Source organism: Rhincodon typus, chromosome 3 (genome assembly GCF_021869965.1).
Source record: "Rhincodon typus isolate 14 chromosome 3, sRhiTyp1.1, whole genome shotgun sequence".
Lineage (NCBI taxonomy): Eukaryota > Metazoa > Chordata > Chondrichthyes > Orectolobiformes > Rhincodontidae > Rhincodon > Rhincodon typus.
The window spans coordinates 44,275,819-44,294,177 of NC_063334.1; the positions used below are offsets into that span (position 1 = coordinate 44,275,819).

The 18,359-nt window shown below is 39.8% G+C and overlaps 1 protein-coding gene across 1 annotated transcript in view; it reads right to left on the reverse strand.

Moving 5' to 3' along the window:
- LOC109918161 (multiple PDZ domain protein) overlaps positions 1–18,359 on the reverse strand; it is a 263,630-nt gene that overhangs the window by 223,056 nt on the left and 22,215 nt on the right. The window contains exons 2-5 of the mRNA XM_048620387.1: positions 10,951–11,157; positions 9,991–10,130; positions 5,767–5,980; positions 2,591–2,719 (exon numbers count right to left, since the gene is read on the reverse strand). Of these exons, the coding sequence (XP_048476344.1) occupies positions 2,591–2,719; positions 5,767–5,980; positions 9,991–10,130; positions 10,951–11,157 (690 nt within the window). The remainder of the gene's footprint in view (positions 1–2,590; positions 2,720–5,766; positions 5,981–9,990; positions 10,131–10,950; positions 11,158–18,359) is intronic.

An 18,359-nucleotide genomic window follows, 5' to 3' on the forward strand; every position in this document is an offset into this window, starting at 1 on the left:
ATAGTTACCAGGGTTGTCTCTACTCCCCTTCTTGAACAAGGGGACAATATTTGCTAGTCTCCAGTCTTCTGGCACTATTCCTGTAGACAATGACGACATAAAGATCAAAGCCAATGGCTCTGCAATCTCCTCTCTAGCTTCCCAGAGAATCCTAGGATAAATCCCATCCGGCCTATTTTCACACCTTCCAGAATTGCTAACGCCTCCTCCTTACGAACCTCAATCCCGTCTAGTCTCATTACAAAAAAGAGAGAAAGGCATAAAAAGGTATAAAGTGTGGGGAAAGGACTTGTTATGGTTATAGGTACTGATGGGAAACAACATGGCAATGTAACAATGTGATACGTTCTGAATGCTAATTAACACTACATTTACAGAATTCAAAGACGTCATTGAAAGGGAGGCACTGCGCATTTAATATAAGTGTTGGAAAATTTTTCGGAGCAATTGTAGAGGGTAAATAGTTGACTGAAAATGGACAGAGTAATAATGAAAAACAGGTTAAGGCTATATTTGCCTCAAAGGACAACTATCAAATTTGATACTGAAGTAGTAATATTGACATTCACAACGATTGCACAACCACCTGGCTCTCTGACGGGAGCTCTTAGCCCAGATGGCAGTCGATCTAAGTAATCTGCTACAAAAGCCTGAATGTCCTGAGACACTGTTGGCCCATCATGTTGGTGACATTTCCCCAGTGTCCGTATATTTTCTGCTAGAGGTACCACTGCCTTGAGATACAGCTCGGTGTCCCTGGTTTGTGGAGCAGCAGAGGGCTGCAGACAATGCAGCTTCTGCTAGTGTAATTGCTGCTTTTGGTATTGCATCTATTGGTAAGAGTTCTAATGCTGCTGGTGTTGTTACAGAATGGATGTTTGTTGCTCCTCATTAGTGGTTAATACTACTGCTCTAAAGTTGCTCCCATGGAGGAAGTAACAATCTTTAGCACAGTTAGAGGATTAGTTAGCAAGCAGAAAACCAATAGCACACATGATGCGCCATTTCGAAAGTTGACAAGATATAACGAGTAGAATGTGACAGGAAAAATGATTAGGCCTCAGCTATTTAAATTCTATATCAATGACTTGAATGTCAGCACCAAAACTAAGGAAGCAAAATTTGCTGATGACACAAATAAGCTAAAAAGTCATGAAGATGACATAATGCATCTGCTTAATATGAACTATCCTTCTTTGGAAAGATTAGTAAAGAAGCAGACAGCACTTGCAGACTCAAGCACAGACAATCCAGAGTGACCTGGTACATGAGCCACAATAGGTTGATAAGCAGGTACAACAAGAGCAATGATGTCGCTTATTTCGAGAGAAATGGAATGTAAAAGTAGGGATGCTTTTTGTACAATTTGATAGTGTATTGGTGAGATCATATCTAGAATACTGTATATGGGTTTCATCGCTAACTTAAAAAATGACAATTGCATTAGGAGCAGTTCACAGATGGTTCACATGACTAATACTTGTGATCAATGTTCCCTGTAAGCTGTGCGGCAAAGTTCTGTACATGTTAACCGGCGCGCCAATGAGTTAACTACTGCACAGACCTCGAAGGTCCACCAAACAAAAAATTGGGAGGGTATATTGCTTGGGAGGGGGTGTTATCTTTCAGGAAAGGAAGAATAGATTGGACCACTGTCCAATGGAGTTTAGAAACAAAATGAGAGGCAATCTTATTGAAACATTAAAGACCTAACAGGACAGATGCTGAAAGGATAATTCCCCTTGTGGTGTAGGCTATAACTACGGAAACAGTTTAAAAATAAAAAGAGTTCTCTTATTTAAGATGAAAATGAGCAGAACTTTTTTTCCCCTCTTGGAGGGCCATAAATCTGTGCAACACTCTTCCCCAAAAACTGGTGAAGTCAGGGTCATTCAATATTTTTTAAAGGTAGAGGTAGAATAACTAGGGAGCTAAAGGGCATTGGATGAGGCCACAATCAGAACTACAATATCAAAATGATGGAATAGGCTCAAGGGGCTGAATGTCCCACGCATCAGGAATATGAGCTCCAAGATACATTACTTCCAAAATGTTGAAATAACCTCCAAGCAATGAAACCAGGCTTTCAGAATAAACAAATAAGCAAAAGTCTGTCATTGAGGCTGGTTGCATGCACTATAATTTTGCTATCCAGGCTTCTCAGTATCAGTTTTATTCTTCAGCAAGACCCCACTGTGCTCTCATTTGGTTGATCCTAGAGAATTCTAGTATGGAAAATCCACACATGGCTTTTTAAAGCCAGAAAACTCAGTTGAAGTCAAATGTCAGTTGACTGAGAGTATGTTAAATCAATAACCCAATCTAGATTCCTTGCTGGTCTGCAAGTCTGCCCCATTTTTAAACCTGGAAGGGATCATATTGGGTTCTCAAACAGTTGGCATTTTTGGGAATTTTAATCCCCCATTCTCAGCCAAAATTGTTGAATTTTAGCAGTTAAAATTCACTTAAGAGTTAGTAGAAATTCTACAAACAAAAATGCACCTTCCCTCCCAATAAAACTATGAAGGTGAGCAGCACTGATGCAATTTCATACACAGCAAAGCAACTGACTGTATTTTTGACATCTTACTAGGTCAGCAACTCCTCCAGGTAAAATAGTCTTCACAATTACACCAGTTGTTCTTCCACCTACAATTCCAAATCCCAAACCACAGCCATCGTTTACTAGCTCAATCGTTTCAACAATCTGCCAGTGGACCTGTCAGGGATAAAAAGTAGTATATACGTCACCATGTGAAGTATTGAAATTTTGATAAAGTCAGATAACACATCTACCTGGTGTATTATATAAACTAATACCTCTCCAAAAGCATATTTGTATAACAAACCACTTCAGGTTTATGGAGGAGAATATTAGGCATTATTCAAATATTGATCTCATTTGGCAAGATAAAGCAGTTAAAAATGTAAATTTAACCTAGGTACTGCAAAAAACAACCCTGCTGCAAGCACCCATACAATCAAATTCTACAACAGCTTCATAAAATACATATGCATTTACATTTTTCAAATACTATTGAGGCAAAAAATTTAAAAAAAACTGAAGAATAAATTTTAATAATGAGACTGTCATCCTGTAAGTTTGTAACAGCCACTTTACATTTATCTCCAGATGTAAACATTTCCCTCATTATTGACAAGTTTATGCTACCTTTCCCTTTTATTAGTGTTAGGGCTGCCCGTGGCTCTTAGATAACAAAGTGGTTGTCTGTGGATTTTAGTTGACAAAAATAGCCAAAACTTGATAGGTGCAGCAGTAATTTACATAGTCAGAGTGGCCTTTGAACTCATAGAAATCAAGATACAAATCATCTCAAAAATCACAACAGGATGTGAGTAAGCAGCAGCAGCAAAAAAAAAAGAGCCACTGCTTATAAAGAGACAGTTTGGACAAGGGACATCCTTGAGATGAACTGATAGAAGCCCATGGAATAAAGTGGGGAAACTTGACTCACATTAGTCAAGATCCTTTAGATGATTATAAGCGCATATATACTTATATATAAATAAAAATAATGGTAGTTTAAATTACAGACATTAAGGGATTTAACTGAATTCCTGTGGACAGAGCCTTAGACAGTAGGGAGGAGCCCTCAGTCTGTGAACAGGGAGAACTGAATAACAAATGCAGAAGTCAGCAGTATTGAAATGTGGTTGAATAAGATGCACTGTGGAAGCACAAGGATAGGTTATAAAAGATGTCTGGTAAACAGGAGATCATGGCAAGATCTATAACTGTCCATCAACTGATCACACAGTCACAATTGACCTGATTGGATCGGTGTGCAACCAATAACATCATCTGTTTGCAAATGTCACGGCAGGCTGAAAAGAAATAAAAAGAAGGTTATATCGTTCCTCTGTTCAGTGAGGACGATTCTGGACTCAGAGGTTTTCCGCCTACCAGTGTAAAATAATTAAGCTCTTTGATGCTGAAAGTGGACCTGGGTGTTGAGTGATTCATTGAGTCAGTCTGCTGCACGACAGCTGGTTGGGAAGCAAGGAGTGAGTCACAGGAGGCGGAGAAAAGAAGACCGACGAATAATGTAGTAGGTGGGGAACAAAATGGCCTCGACAACAGAGTCAGTGTCAATATCATGAAGACCAAACAGTACACCAAGATAGATCTTTTTACACAAGCAGCAGCAGTAGCAATGATGAATGCAAGGTCTCAGCTAGCAAAAGCTTAACAGGATGGTTTTTGTTTTAGCAACATAAAGCTAAAAGGGAATGTTGTCCCATTCATTCCTCTTATATAAAGCTGCAGCAAGTATACAATACCTTTTGGACCAATAGAAGAGTTGTTACACAATTACTGAGGTTGTATCTAGCTACAGCAGAGTGTTATTAATCTATACTGAAAGTAACCACATATATTCAGTGAATGAGAGAGCACTAAGAATGCAGTCTAGGTACAGAAACTTGTGGTGTGGGAGGAATCTGCTGTAAGTGAGTTGCACAAAGTATAAGCAGAAGCACGAGACTGTACAACTACAGCAGTAAACTGGAGGGAAGAAAATCTGAGAAGCATGGAATAAATCAGTGATGTGAAAGACAATGAGATGACTTAAGTCAAAGAAAGAGGCCACAACAAATGAATACACTATAATCCAAAGAACCATGGATGCTTGAAATCTGAAACAAAATCAGAAATTGCTGGAGAAACTCAGAAGATCTGGCAACATCTGTGGAGAGACAAGGAGTTAAACATTTTGAATCCAGTGACTCCTCTTCAGATTTGAAGATTGTTCACTGGACTTGAAATATTAACTCTGCTTTCTCTCCACAGATGCTGCCAGACTTGCTGAGTTTTTTTGACAATTTGTTTCTGTAACAGAAATATACATTTGTTGTTCACCCATCTGGATTCAGTGGTACGTGCGATGCAAAAACAAAACAAAAAAATTGTGGTTTTGACAAGGAAGCAAAACATTGAATGAAGGGATTAAAATGGTTTAACAAAAAGCAGTGATAACAAAGGTGAGAACAGTATGCAAAGTACTGTGATACAAAGACAAAATTTATGTTCAAGAATTGATGTTCTGAAAGGATATGCCTTGATAGAGGTGTTGTGCTAACATAAGCACCACTGGTACAATATAACATAAAACAGATGACTGCTTACACTGGGAGCTCCCATTTCAACTGAAATCTCAAAACAGTGAACAGGATGGTAGCCATTTCATACCATTAGTAAACATACATTCCTAACATACAGCTCAAAATTAGCACCAACTAAAAAGATTGGCTGTAGGTTCAGAAATACACTCAACAAAATTACACCAAAACGCGTTTTCTAATAAATAGATTTTTCAAATTTCCATTTCTCACCATACTCACCTCCTGCAATTAAAGATGAGGAGGTGGAGTGGTGACAGGTATAGAGGCAGGTAGAAGAGAAGGTGCCTTAATCTCAGCTTCTATTAATTTTCTCACTACCACAATGTGGCTAATACTACAATCTTTCCATCCTTAATTTCCTTTTGTTGACATTATATAGAAAACAATTTGCAGCAAAATTGTAATGGTTTTGTTAACTATTTTCAAGCATACTTGAGCCCAAAGTACAGTCAGCAGAAAATCATATTTAATGTTTTCACACCTATCAGATTGATTCAAAATATACAAAAGAATTCTAAAATTAAAATTCAGAATATTCAAAAAAAGTACTGTGAATTAAGATTATCTATAACATATCCATATTTTGTGCTTTCAGCAACTCGAGTTAAATGCATTTTAACTTACAGAAGAAGAATGGGCAGAGAGTGTACTCGCATCCGACGGTGTACGTGAAGCTCCTGGACTGGACAAACGTGGAACAGATCCTCTGGCAACCACCAACTGAACCTGTTCTGTGGCTTTCTGCAGGATGCCAATAGCTTGTGGATGGGTGACAGTCTGATCTAGGAGCTGTCTGTTGATAGCTAGGATTTGGTCCGATTCCTTTAGTTTACCATCTCTATTAATGGAGTATAGATGAAATACTTAATGTCATTTATTCCACACCATTGTTTAATGATTTTCATTTCCCTTAGTTAACTTCAATAAAGTTTTGTCAACATCAAAAGGTGCTGCTGGCTACGGCCTAAATTCCAACGTAAAATAAAGCATCATGAGCAGATTCCATAAAGAAGGCAACAAAAAAAAAAAAGTCAATCCATCTAGCTTATATTGAACTTCAGAGCTTTCAATACCAAGAACTGATTGACATCATTACTTAAAAAAAGAAAACTTACTCAACTTCTTGCCTACAAGTTACTTCATTGCACAATATCCATCTAGGGGATCAAAAAGTAAAGTCAAAAACATTAAAAACCGACTGAAAATATGTAGCAAATTTGTGTTACAGTAAGTGTGCTTTTACTGTTTAATTTTATGGCTTTTTCTATTATAGCGCTAGATTAACAAAACCAGCTCTGTAACATGCTCGCAGTCCTTCTAAAAGGACTAAAGGAATGACTCAAAACTTTGAGATGGACTAAAAAATTTGCCATTTTCATATCCAATCATGCCAGATGGGATTTTGCCTGTACATAACATAATTTTGGTAAATTTGACTTAATGTTTAGATAATTACGTCATGTAATTTACAGATTTTTCACAAATTCATCTTGTAACAAATGCATCGAAAAACTTAAAATTTGGATACAATGTAAACATAAACCAGAGAAAAGTCAACTATTCGTTACATCAACAAGCATTTCAATTCAAGGTCTTGGCGGCAGTGGCATGATCTTAAATTGATTGGTGGTATAAGTCAATAAGATATCTCATTGCCAAATCTCAGAACAGAATTACATGGAAGGCTCGGCCCATTGAGACTACTTTGGGGTTTTCAAAATGCAATCCACTCAAGTCCCACTCCCATCTGTTTGCAATATCACCACACATCCCAGCTCTACCACCACCCCTCCACTGGTTCTGGATCTCTTCTAATTCTTTGAGACTCTTATCACCCATTCATATTTGCCCATTTAAACAGTTTGCCTCCGTCTTTCTGGATTCTGTTACACAGTGCTCTTCATTCTTTAAATTTTCAAACTTACACTCTGTATATCCAAGTTCAGTTCATTAATATACACCAAAAAAGCATAGATCTTTATACCAGCAAACACTAAATGTATATCACCCTCCAATCTGAAAAACTATTCAACATTTTCTACTTTATAGTCCTCAGTTTTTTTTTTAATATTTCCAAGTTGCCATTATTCCTTTAATTCAATAGTTTAATTTTTCTCACTAGTCTTTAGAAACATAGACCATACGAGGTAAGTAGACTATTTGGTGCTTTGAGCTGCTCAGCCATTCAATACGAACATGGCTGATCATCCACCTCAGTACTCTGTTCCCAATTCACCCCATACCCTTTGAGCCCTAGGAACTATGTCTAACTCTTTCTTGAAAAGACTTAATGGGGTGTCTTCAACATTTTTTTTCTGTAGCAGAGAATTCCTCCGGCTCACCACTCCCTGGTTGAAGAGATTTCTTCTCATCTCAATCCTAAATGGCCTGCCCCCAAATGCTTGGGCTCTGATTCCTGGCCATTGGGAACATCCTTGCTGTGTTTATCCTGTAAAGTCCTGTTAGAATTTTATAGGTTTCTGTGAGGTACCTCCTCATTCTTCTCAATTCCAGTGTACGTAATCCTAGATGCTCAGAAATAACCTGCTCAGTGACGCCCAGTTTGGGTTCCGCCAGGGCCACTCAGCTCCTGATCTCATTATAGCTTTGGTTCAAACATGGACAAAACAGCTGAATTCCAGAGCTGAAGTGAGAGTGACAGCCGTCGATATCAAGACTGCATTCAACAGAGTATGGCATGAAGGAGCCCTAGCAAAAGTGGAATTAATGGGTGTCAGGGGAAAAACGCTCTAGTGGTGGGAGTCATACCTGAGACATAGGAAGATGGTTGTGGTTATGGGAGGTCAATCATGTCAGCTCCAGAACATTTCTGCAGGAGTTCCTCAGGGTAGTGTCCTCGGCCCAACCATCTTCAGCTGCTTCATCAATGACCTTCCCTCCATCATAAGATCAGAATTGGTGATGTTCACCGATGATTGTACAATGATCGGCACCATTCATGACTCCTCAGATACTGATACAGTCCATGTTCACGTGCAAAAAGATCTGGACAATATCCAGGTGTGGGCTGATAAGTGGCAAGTGACATCGGCACCACACAAATGCCAGGCTATGACCATCACCAACAGGAGACAATCTAACCACCATCTCTTGACATTCAATGGTGTTACCATCACTGAATCTCCCATTATCAACATCCTGGGGGTTACCATTGACCAGAAACTCAACTGACCTCACCACATTAACACAGTTCCTACAAGAGCAGGCCAGAAGCTAGGAATACTGCGGCAAGTAACTCACCTTCTGACTCCTCAAAGCCTGTCCACCATCCACAAGGCGCAAATCGAGTGTGATGGATACTCCCCACTTGCCTGGATGAGTGCAGCCTCAACAACACTCAAGAAGCTTGACACCATCAAGGACAAAGCAGCCCGCCTGATTGGCATTACACCCACAAGTATTCACTCCCTCCACCACCAATGGTCAGTACTACTATCTACAAGATGCACTGCAGAAAATCACCCAATATCCTCAGACAGCACCTTTCAAACACATGACCACTTCCATCTAGAAGGACATCACCTCCAAGTTCCCCTCCAAGCCACTCATCATCCTGACTTGGAAATACATCGCCGTTCCTTCACTGTCGCTGGGTCAAGATCCTGGAATTCCCTCCCTACCTAATAGCATGATGGGTCAATCCACAGCAGGAGGACTGCAGCAGTTCAAGAAGGCAGCTCACCACAACCTTCTCAAGGGCAACTAGGAATGGGTAAGAAATGCTGGCCAGCCAGCAATGCCCACATCCCACAAATGAATAGAAAGAAAAACAAATTCAGATTCTCCATTTTCTCAGACTTGCAATTCCAGCAATCAGTTCAGTAAAAGTTCCATGCACCATCTCCGCACCCAGAGTCATCTGTCCTCAGATAAGGAGGCCAAAACTTCACACAACAAGTCGAGATGAGGTCTCACTGAAACCCTGTATAATTTTAACAAGGTACACCTGCTCCTGTATTCGAATCCTCTTGCTGCCACCACACCATTTTGCTTTCTTCACACAAGCTGCACCTACATGCTAACTTTCAGCAACTAGTGTATAAGGATCCAGGTCACATTGCACTGACCCCTTTCCCAATCTATCACCATTCAGATAATGTTTTCCTGGCTTTGCTACCAAACTACGTAGCATCACACTTGTATTTCATCTGTGGTGCATGTGCCCACCATCCTACTCAGCTTTGCGTGGCCCGAATACTTTTAGATACGATTTAGATAAGGGAGCTAAATGTAATATCCACACACAGAGCTGGGGTCCAGGCACTGATCTCTGGTTTACATAGATAACCCACTTCAATAATATTTACAAGATACCATATGGTACTGTGACAAAGATGTGGAAGAAGTGTCTACCTTCAACTCAATAATCAATCGTTATAGTCATTTTAGAATTTATTTCTATACTCAACACTACAGTCCTGCTTCAAGTTGTCAAGATTCAACACACTGGCTGTTGGTCTTCTTCAGTAATTGTTGTAATCCTACAATTATTAATTGTACCAAGTCTGCATCAGTTTGGTTCCTGAAAACATGACTGTCCTTTAGTCTTGCAGTTACACTCTCAAAGTGCTTCAGATTGCAGAACGAAGGCATAGAACAAAGTTAGAGATTTAAAGTAAGCTAACAAAACTGAAATAAATATTTTATTTGGTGAAACAATTACAAAAGACAGTTTTAAATACTTTAATTTCTAAAACAGTAACAAAATCAATTCCACAAATTTGATTGGCAAGTAGGTACCATATTTAAGAACTAAAAATCAAAATTAATGCCATGCTTACTGAAAACAGATCATACATTGAGGGGAATCTCAAGACAATTTCTTACCTTGCTGACACACTGCCCTCTTGGACTTCTTGAACAAAGATCCCCAGTTCCCCATTATTTTCATTCTTAAGTCCTACAATACTGAACCCCAAACCATCGCAGGCAGGTTTCATCAAATTTATGTATTCAATGGAACGACCCTAGTGGGATGGAGATTCTGGTCACAATTAGCAAACAAAAAATATTTTCAACCATACAGCAGTTTAGAGTAATATGAATATTATCCAGAACTGAAATTTTCGATGTCCTCCCCAGCCATCACTGTTATTATATAAAGTATCCATGTTTTCAACCTGGAGCAACTGCAGAAGAATGCTGAAGCTTGCAGCAAGTTCCAGCATATATCAAGGTGTGTTTGGATCAATTCCTACTATTACTATGAACTACAATGGGCTATTGTAAATAAGGATTATTAATTTATTGACACTTGATCCAAGTGTGCCTTATTTGGCTGTATATCTAAATACAATAGAAAGTTTGTTGAAAGGGATTTGTCTAGCTCATCCGTAGGAAAATATCCCAGTTTGGGCTTCAGATTAATCTCAAAGGTAATCCAAAAACTGAATTCATAGACAGAGAGTTTCAAGCCACATTTGCAGACTGACTCAGGATATGAGCTGACATTTGAAATGGCAGAAAACAGAAATAACCAAGAGGTATTAAAAAAATCTTGAATTTAACTAGGTGAAAATGTACTTAATAGTGAAACTACTGTAAATGGTTTCTCTTTTCCCTGCAACATTTCCAGGTACTGGAGTTAACTAACGCAGGGCAATAGGAATAAATAGCACCAGATAGCTAATACAAATCAAAACAAAAAAAAAAAAAATGATGACGACAGAAACTATTTGGTTAATAGATGTCTGAAAATTTTGAAGTTATACTGAAAGAACATACATTAAACAGGTCATCTAATGTCCAACATTAGTTAAATTCTGTTACATTGATTCATCCTCTTACATGGGCCATTTTCCTCAAAATCTGCTCAAATTCTTCATTGGACTGCTTGCCTTGCTGCACTGAGGTTTCATGTTCAATTTCTTTACTTCCATTCTGCTGAGCTATCATGTACGATTCATTCAGTGGAGATGAAATAGAAGTAACAGGTGAGCAGGCAGCTTGAGAAAGATCAACGCCTGGAGGTATGGCAGGCGGCACGACGTTCACCTGTTTTTGAAAAAGTACATGGTCACAGAAGTCGTACAACAATTGGCATCAAACCATTGCACACAAAATTCAAAATTCCCACTGTATGCTGCCATGAGACCAAGAAAAGACAATTCAGAAATTATTCTATATTTAGCACACAAATGAGTCACTGGACTAAAACTCCATGTGCAAATACCAAAGTACATCCAAGTGTGGTAAACAAAAACTCTCCTCTTGACAATGATTATGGATGTTCCACTTTCCCTGCAGTGGAAGACCCAGTGAAGATTCCCAAATACCTCAGCTAGAGAGCAGTATGCAGCCTTGACAACTTTAACAAGACTAACACATTACACGGCAATAGCTTGTGTCCCCTCTAGTGTACAGAGAGCACCATCCCCAGTTGTCTCAGTTATATGCTTCTTTGTCCAACTAATGTAATCGTATCCAAGTACTGCTGCATAAATTCTTCATAAGCAGGACGTTTCCTGGGCTGGAGAATCAGAATCCCTACAGCGTGGAAAAAGGCTTGTTGGCCTGATTCTACACTGACCCTCCAAAGAGCATCCCAATCAAACCCAGACCTCGTACCCTATCTCCATAGCCCGTACTTCCAGTGGCTAATCCACCTAGCCCGCACTTCATTTCACTTATTAATAGTGCAAAGATATGCGGATAGTTCAGAGAAATAATCTAGGATTGAATGATGTAGAATCCATTTGGGTAGAGACAAATAACAGCAAGGGAAAAAGTGTACAGACCTCAAAACAGTAGCAAAAACAGCATAGTGGAAAAGACTATAAAAATCAACAAATAATAGGAGCATGTGGAAAAAATACAGCAACAATTATGGCGACTTTAAATCCTCATGTTGATTATGTTAACCAAATTGGGAAAGGTTGTGACAAATAATTCATGGAGTGCATGAAGGATAGTTTCCTAGATTAACGTATCATGGAGCCAACCAGGGAACAGGCTTTCCTACATTTGGTTATGGGTATTGAGGCAGATTTAATAAATGAACTCAGAGTAAAGGATCCCCTAGGAAGGAATGATTATTATGTGACTATTAGATTATTACACGACTATTGCTTTATTATATTATTTTGTGACTCAAAAATACATCCCACTAAAGGAGGAAAGATTCCAATAAAGGGATAAACTAACCATGGCTAATCAAGGACATTACGGAGAGTGCGACTTTGGAGAGAAAAACTATATAAAGGGGCAGTCAGTTTTTAGTCCCAAAGACTGGGATAAATTCAAACTCGAAGATACTTTGACCATCCCATTAATAAAGAGATAGTGGGGAGATGGGAAAGTAGTGGATGCATTGATTGTAATTTTTCCAAACTTCTTGAATTCTAGAGCAGTATTGGAGGATTTGAAAACTGCCAACATGACAACCCTATTCAAAAAGTTGGAGACAAAAAGCAGGTAACCACACCCAATTAGCCTAACATATATCGTTGGAAAAATACTTGAATCAATTACGATGTGGAGGTACCAATGTTGGACTAGGGGGGACAGTCAGGAATCATATAACACCAGGTTATACTCCAGCAGGTTTATTTGAAATCAAGACTGAGGACTGAATCAATTAAGGAAGCAATGACAAACAGAGTCGGAAAACTGTAATGTAATCAAAGTCAGCATGGCTTCATGATCAGAAATTCACATCTGACTGATTTGTTAGGAGTTTTTCAAAGAAGTTTCAACCAGAATGGATAGAGGGGAACCAGCAGACACATTGCCTTTAGTCTTCCAGTAGGTGTTCGACAAGGTACCCCACAGAAGATGAAGTCATTATAGCACATGATGTTGGAGGTAATCGACTGGCATGAACACAGTATTAGCTAATGGGAATTAAATGGCAAATGGGGATAAGGACTTCTTTTTCAGATTGGCAACCTGTAACCAGTAGAGCTCCAAAGAGAACACTGCTGGATTGCAACTATTTATAATAAATATTAATGACTTAGAGGAAGGAATTCTATGCAATGTAACCAAATTTACCAACAACACAAAAATAGGTGCATAGGCAAGTTGAAAGAGGGATACATGCAGCTTAGGGGAGAGACATTGATAGGTTAAGTGAGCAAGAAATTGGTAAATACAGTATGTGGGAAAAATGTGAAGTTATTTATTTTGGAAGGGAGAACAAAGAATAAAGTATTACTTAAATGGAGAAAAGCCATAGATTTCTGCAACGTGAAGGATCTGGGAAATACTTGCGCACAAAACGCAGAAGGCTATCTGCTGCATGTGTGCTAATCAGGAAGGCTAATGGAATGCCAGCCCTTAATTCAAAGCGTTTGAAGCAGGCTAAGAGAGAAGTCTTTCTGCAACTGTACAAGGTGATGGTGAGACCCATCTGAAGTACTGAGAGCAGTTTTGGTCCACTTAAAAGGAAAAATATAATTTCATTTGGAGACAGTTCAGATAAAGTTAATAGGGTGGCCCCCAGCATGGAAAATGAGAGGAGATCTCATTGAAGCATAAAAGGATTCTTAAGGGGCTTGATAGAGTAAACGCTGAAAGGATATTTCCCTCACGGGAGAGTCTAAGACCAGAGGGCATAGTATCAGAATAAAGGGGCACTGATTAAAGACTGAAAAAGAGGAGAATTTCTTTGAAATGCCATGCCACACAGGCAGCTGTGGGCTGAGTTCATGTGCATATTTAAGGCTGACTTGGATAGATTCTTGATAGTAAGGGAAATAAAGGGCTACAGAGAAAGTGTAGAAAAGTGGACATGAAGAACATCAGATCAGCCATGATCAAGTTGAATGACGAAACAGGCTCGAGTGGCCAACCTACTCTGGTTCCTATTTTCGAACCACAGAACAGAATCACAGAATCCCCACAGTGCGGAAAAAGGCCATTCAGCCTCTCGAGTCTGCACCAATCCTTTGAAGAGCATCCCACTCAGATCCAACCCCCAACTTAATCCCTGTAACCTCACATTTACCATGGGTAACCACCCAGCTTGCACATCCCTGAGCACAACAGAGTAATTTACTATGGCTAATCCACTTAAAATGCACATTTTTGGACTGAGAGAAGAAACTGGAGCATCCAGTAGAAATCCCACGCAGACACGGGGAGAATGTGCTAACTATACAAACAGACAGTTGCCCAAAGACTGGAATCAAACCTGGGTCCCTGGCACAGTGAGGCAGCAATGGCAACCACTGAGCCACCATGCCACCTTATAGTATGGTCTTATGATTGAGATTTATATAAAATTGAGGGGCACAGATGGGGAGACAGGAAGAAACCTTTCTCCTGAAAAGAAGGTTCATTGTGTCTATGTCTCCAACCAAGGTAAGGGGCTGAAGGTTCAGAGGAGATGGGAGGTAAGATTCTTCATGGAGGGTGGCAGTAATCTGGAACTCGCTGACTTTAAGTGTTGTAGAGGCAGAAACCTTCATAATATTTTAGTAGTATTTAGACATGCACTTGTGATTCCAAGGCATAGAAGTCTACAGGTCAAGTGCTGGAAAATGGGTTTAGAATAGTTAGGTGGCTGCTTTTAACCAGCATGACTACAACAGGCCAAAAGAGCCCTTTTATATTCTGCAGATTTGACTTCATAAATTCAAAATTGCTGCAAATCAAATCATCAACTGCCCCTATTAGGTAACTGTGATCACAAACCAACCCCTGCAAAACATAAGAAAAGTACGGTATCAGGAGGTGGATACCAAAGATTGAGGTTTTACAGAAATTTGGATGGTGCAGCATTAGATTATAAACAAACATTGAAGAATTCTTCCAAAAAAAAAAAAAAAAAAAAACAACCACACAATAGCTTTTCCATATGCTAGATAGCGGTTGCTCGAAGGTTCGATTATGAAAACTGGGGTAGCTGGAACAAAAGATTTATTGAGAGTGGTGGAACTGTGATGGAGCCTAAAAGTCTATTTTTGATATACTTTCTAGGAAGGTTCAGAAGGGAATCTAGGGAACAAGTTACAAAATTACAGAAGGAAAGTGACAGCTTGCATAGTCAATAAAGACAGACAGAAGCATGTAATAGGGTTTCAAAAAGATAGAAAAAAAATAAATAATTTGATCAAGACACTCGGTTACTTCGTGTTGAAATTATATGTGAGATTGAGGTGGTAATTAAAGGATGCAAGAAGTGCCCTGAGAGAATTAATTGGACAAAAAGCATAGTCTCCCTTCTCTGGTAAATACATATTTCCTTGGGTAAGGCAACCAAAACAGCATACACACTGCAGGTGTCCCCCAGCATGGTCCTGTAAGGTTTCAGTAGGCCTTCCTTGCTTCTATATCTAAACACTCTTGCAACCAAGACCAATATATCACTTTCCATCTTAAGTGCTTGCTGATCCTGCATGCTTGCTTTCAGTTGACCAGTGTACAAGGACATCCAGGTCCTTTGAGAATGTTTCATGTACAAATCACCATTTAAATAATATTCAGCCATTCTTTTGGATAACGGCATATTCATCCACATTATACTGCATGTATTTGTCCACTCACTCAACTTGGCTGAATTGCTCTGAAACCTCTCTATGGTGTCCTTATTATACAACTAGCTGGGAGCAAGACTATGATCATGAACATGTTCTTTAAAATTCCAAAGCTACATTGTTGTTCTCACAATTTCATACTTTAAAGTCAAAGCAGAGTAAAATGGATATTAAGCTTCTCCTTTCGGTTTAAACTATTAACAATGCTGATTGAAGAGAGACTGTGACAGAGTGCAAGATTTTCCAGACTGGTATAAAAACACAGCAACAGTGGTAGGTCATTCAACCTCTTAATCCTGCTCCACTATTCAAATCTGATCAAAGTTGAGCTATACCACAACTACATTTACCTGTCTTTGGTGCATACTGCTTTATAAAAATACAGTTTGTTAATTAAGGTTATTAGTCTTGCAAATCTCACATTGACCCACCAGTCAGAGAAATGGAAGAAATTTCATTTTGGACTCAAACTTAACCATTTCTCTCTCCACTGATGCTGCGAGACCTACTAGGCATTTTCTATTTTTATTCAAGATATTACTGAATGGCATGGGTTTGACAAATCGTGACTTTCATCTGTTCCTGTTTCTGTCCTTACAAATAGGTCATTCTTTGTTGAAACTCAATGGTAATGTACAGCAATTTGATGGAAAGGTCCTTAAAATTCAAAATTTTGCTTTTGGTATCTGTCATGATTTGGCTGTATCAGATCAGATCAGATCAGATCGGAACATGTAGCTACAACCTAGCACAGAATTCTTCTGAGGGAAAGACAAGTTGAACTAATAAGTGAACAAACTGAAATTCCAGCTCAGAGAAAGGCTTGCAATACTTTGCATATTTAACATTTTTATTGCAGGAAACATTTTAAGACACTTGCGAGCTGTGTAACTCCGCAAGAATAACCATGTATATTTCAAGTACAGGTCAAGTACAGGGAGAGAGCGCAGTTGAACAGTGGCTACAGGATGGTGCAGGAGGGAGGGATTCAGATACCTGGATAATCGGGGCTCATTCTGGGGTAGGTGGGACCTCTACAAACGGGTGGTCTCCACCTGAACCAGAGGGGTACCAATATCCTGGGGATGAAATTTGCTAATGCTCTTCGGGAGGGTTTAAACTAATTCAGCAGTGGGATGGGAACCTGAATTGTAGCTCCAATGTACAGGAGGTTGAGAGTAGTGAGGTCATGAATAAGGTTTCAAGGTCACAGGAGTGTACTGGTAGGCGGGAAAGGTGGTTTGAAGTGTGTCTACTTCAATGCCAGGAGCATCCGGAATGAGGTGGGTGAACTTGCAGCATGGGTTGGTACCTGGGACTTCGATGTTGTGGCCATTTCGGAGACATGGCTAGAGCAGGGACAGGAATGGTTGTTGCAGGTTCCGGGGTTTAGATGTTTCAGTAAGATCAGGGAAGGTGGTAAAAGAGGGGGAGGTGTGGCATTGTTAGTCAAGGACAGTACAACGATGGCAGAAAGGACATTTGATGAGGACTCATCTACTGAGGTAGTATGGGCTGAGGTTAGAAACAGGAAAGGAGAGGTCACCCTGTTGGAAGTTTTCTGTAGGCCTCCGAAAAGTTCCAGAAATGTAGAGGAAAAGATTGCAAAGATGATTCTGGATAGGAGCGAAAGTAACAGGGTAGTTGTTATGGGGGACTTTAACTTTCCAAATATTGACTGAAAACGCTATAGTTCGAGTACTTTAGATGGGTCAGTTTTTGTCCAATGTGTGCAGGAGGGTTTCCTGACACAGTATGTAGATAGGCCAACAAGAGGCAAGGCCACATTGGATTTGGTACTGGGTAATGAACCAGGCCAGGTGTTAGATTTGGAGGTAGGTGAGCACTTTGGTGACAGTGACCACAATTCGGTTACATTTACTTTAGCGATGGAAAGGGATAGGTATATACAGCAGGGCAAGAGTTATAGCTGGGGGAAAGGCAATTAGGCAAGATTTAGGATGCATAGGATGGAGAAGGAAACTGCAGGGCCTGGGCACAATTGAAATGTGGAGCTTGTTCAAGGAACAGCTACTGCATGTCCTTGAGAAGTATGTACCTGTCAGGCAGGGAGGAAGTGGTCGAGCGAGGGAACCGTGGTTTACTAAAGAAGTTGAATCTCTTGTCAAGAGGAAGAAGGAGGCTTATGTAGGGAGGAGGCGTGAAGGCTCAGTTAGGGCGCTTGAGAGTTACAAGTTAGCCAGGAAGGACCTAAAGAGAGAGCTAAGAAGAGCCAGGAGGAGACATGAGTCTTTAGCAGGTAGGATCAAGGAAAACCCTAAAGCTTTCTATTGGTATGTCAGGAATAATAGAATGACTAGAGTAAGATTAGGGCCAGTCAAGGACAGTAGTGGGAAGTTGTGCGTGGAGTCCGAAGAGATAGGAGAGGCGCTAAGTGAATATTTTTCGTCAGTATTCACACAGAAAAAAGACAACGTTGTAGAGGAGGATACTGAGATACAGGCTATTAGACTAGCCGGGATTGAGGTTCATAAGGAGGAGGTGTTAGCAATTCTGGAAGGTGTGAAAATAGATAAGTCCCCTGGGCCGGATGGGATTTATCCTAGGATTCTCTGGGAAGCTCGAGAGGAGATTGCAGAGCCTTTGGCTTCGATCTTTATGTCATCATTGTCTACAGGAATAGTGCCAGAAGACTGGAGACTAGCAAATGTTGTCCCCTTGTTCAAGAAGGGGAGTAGAGACAACCCTGGTAACTAT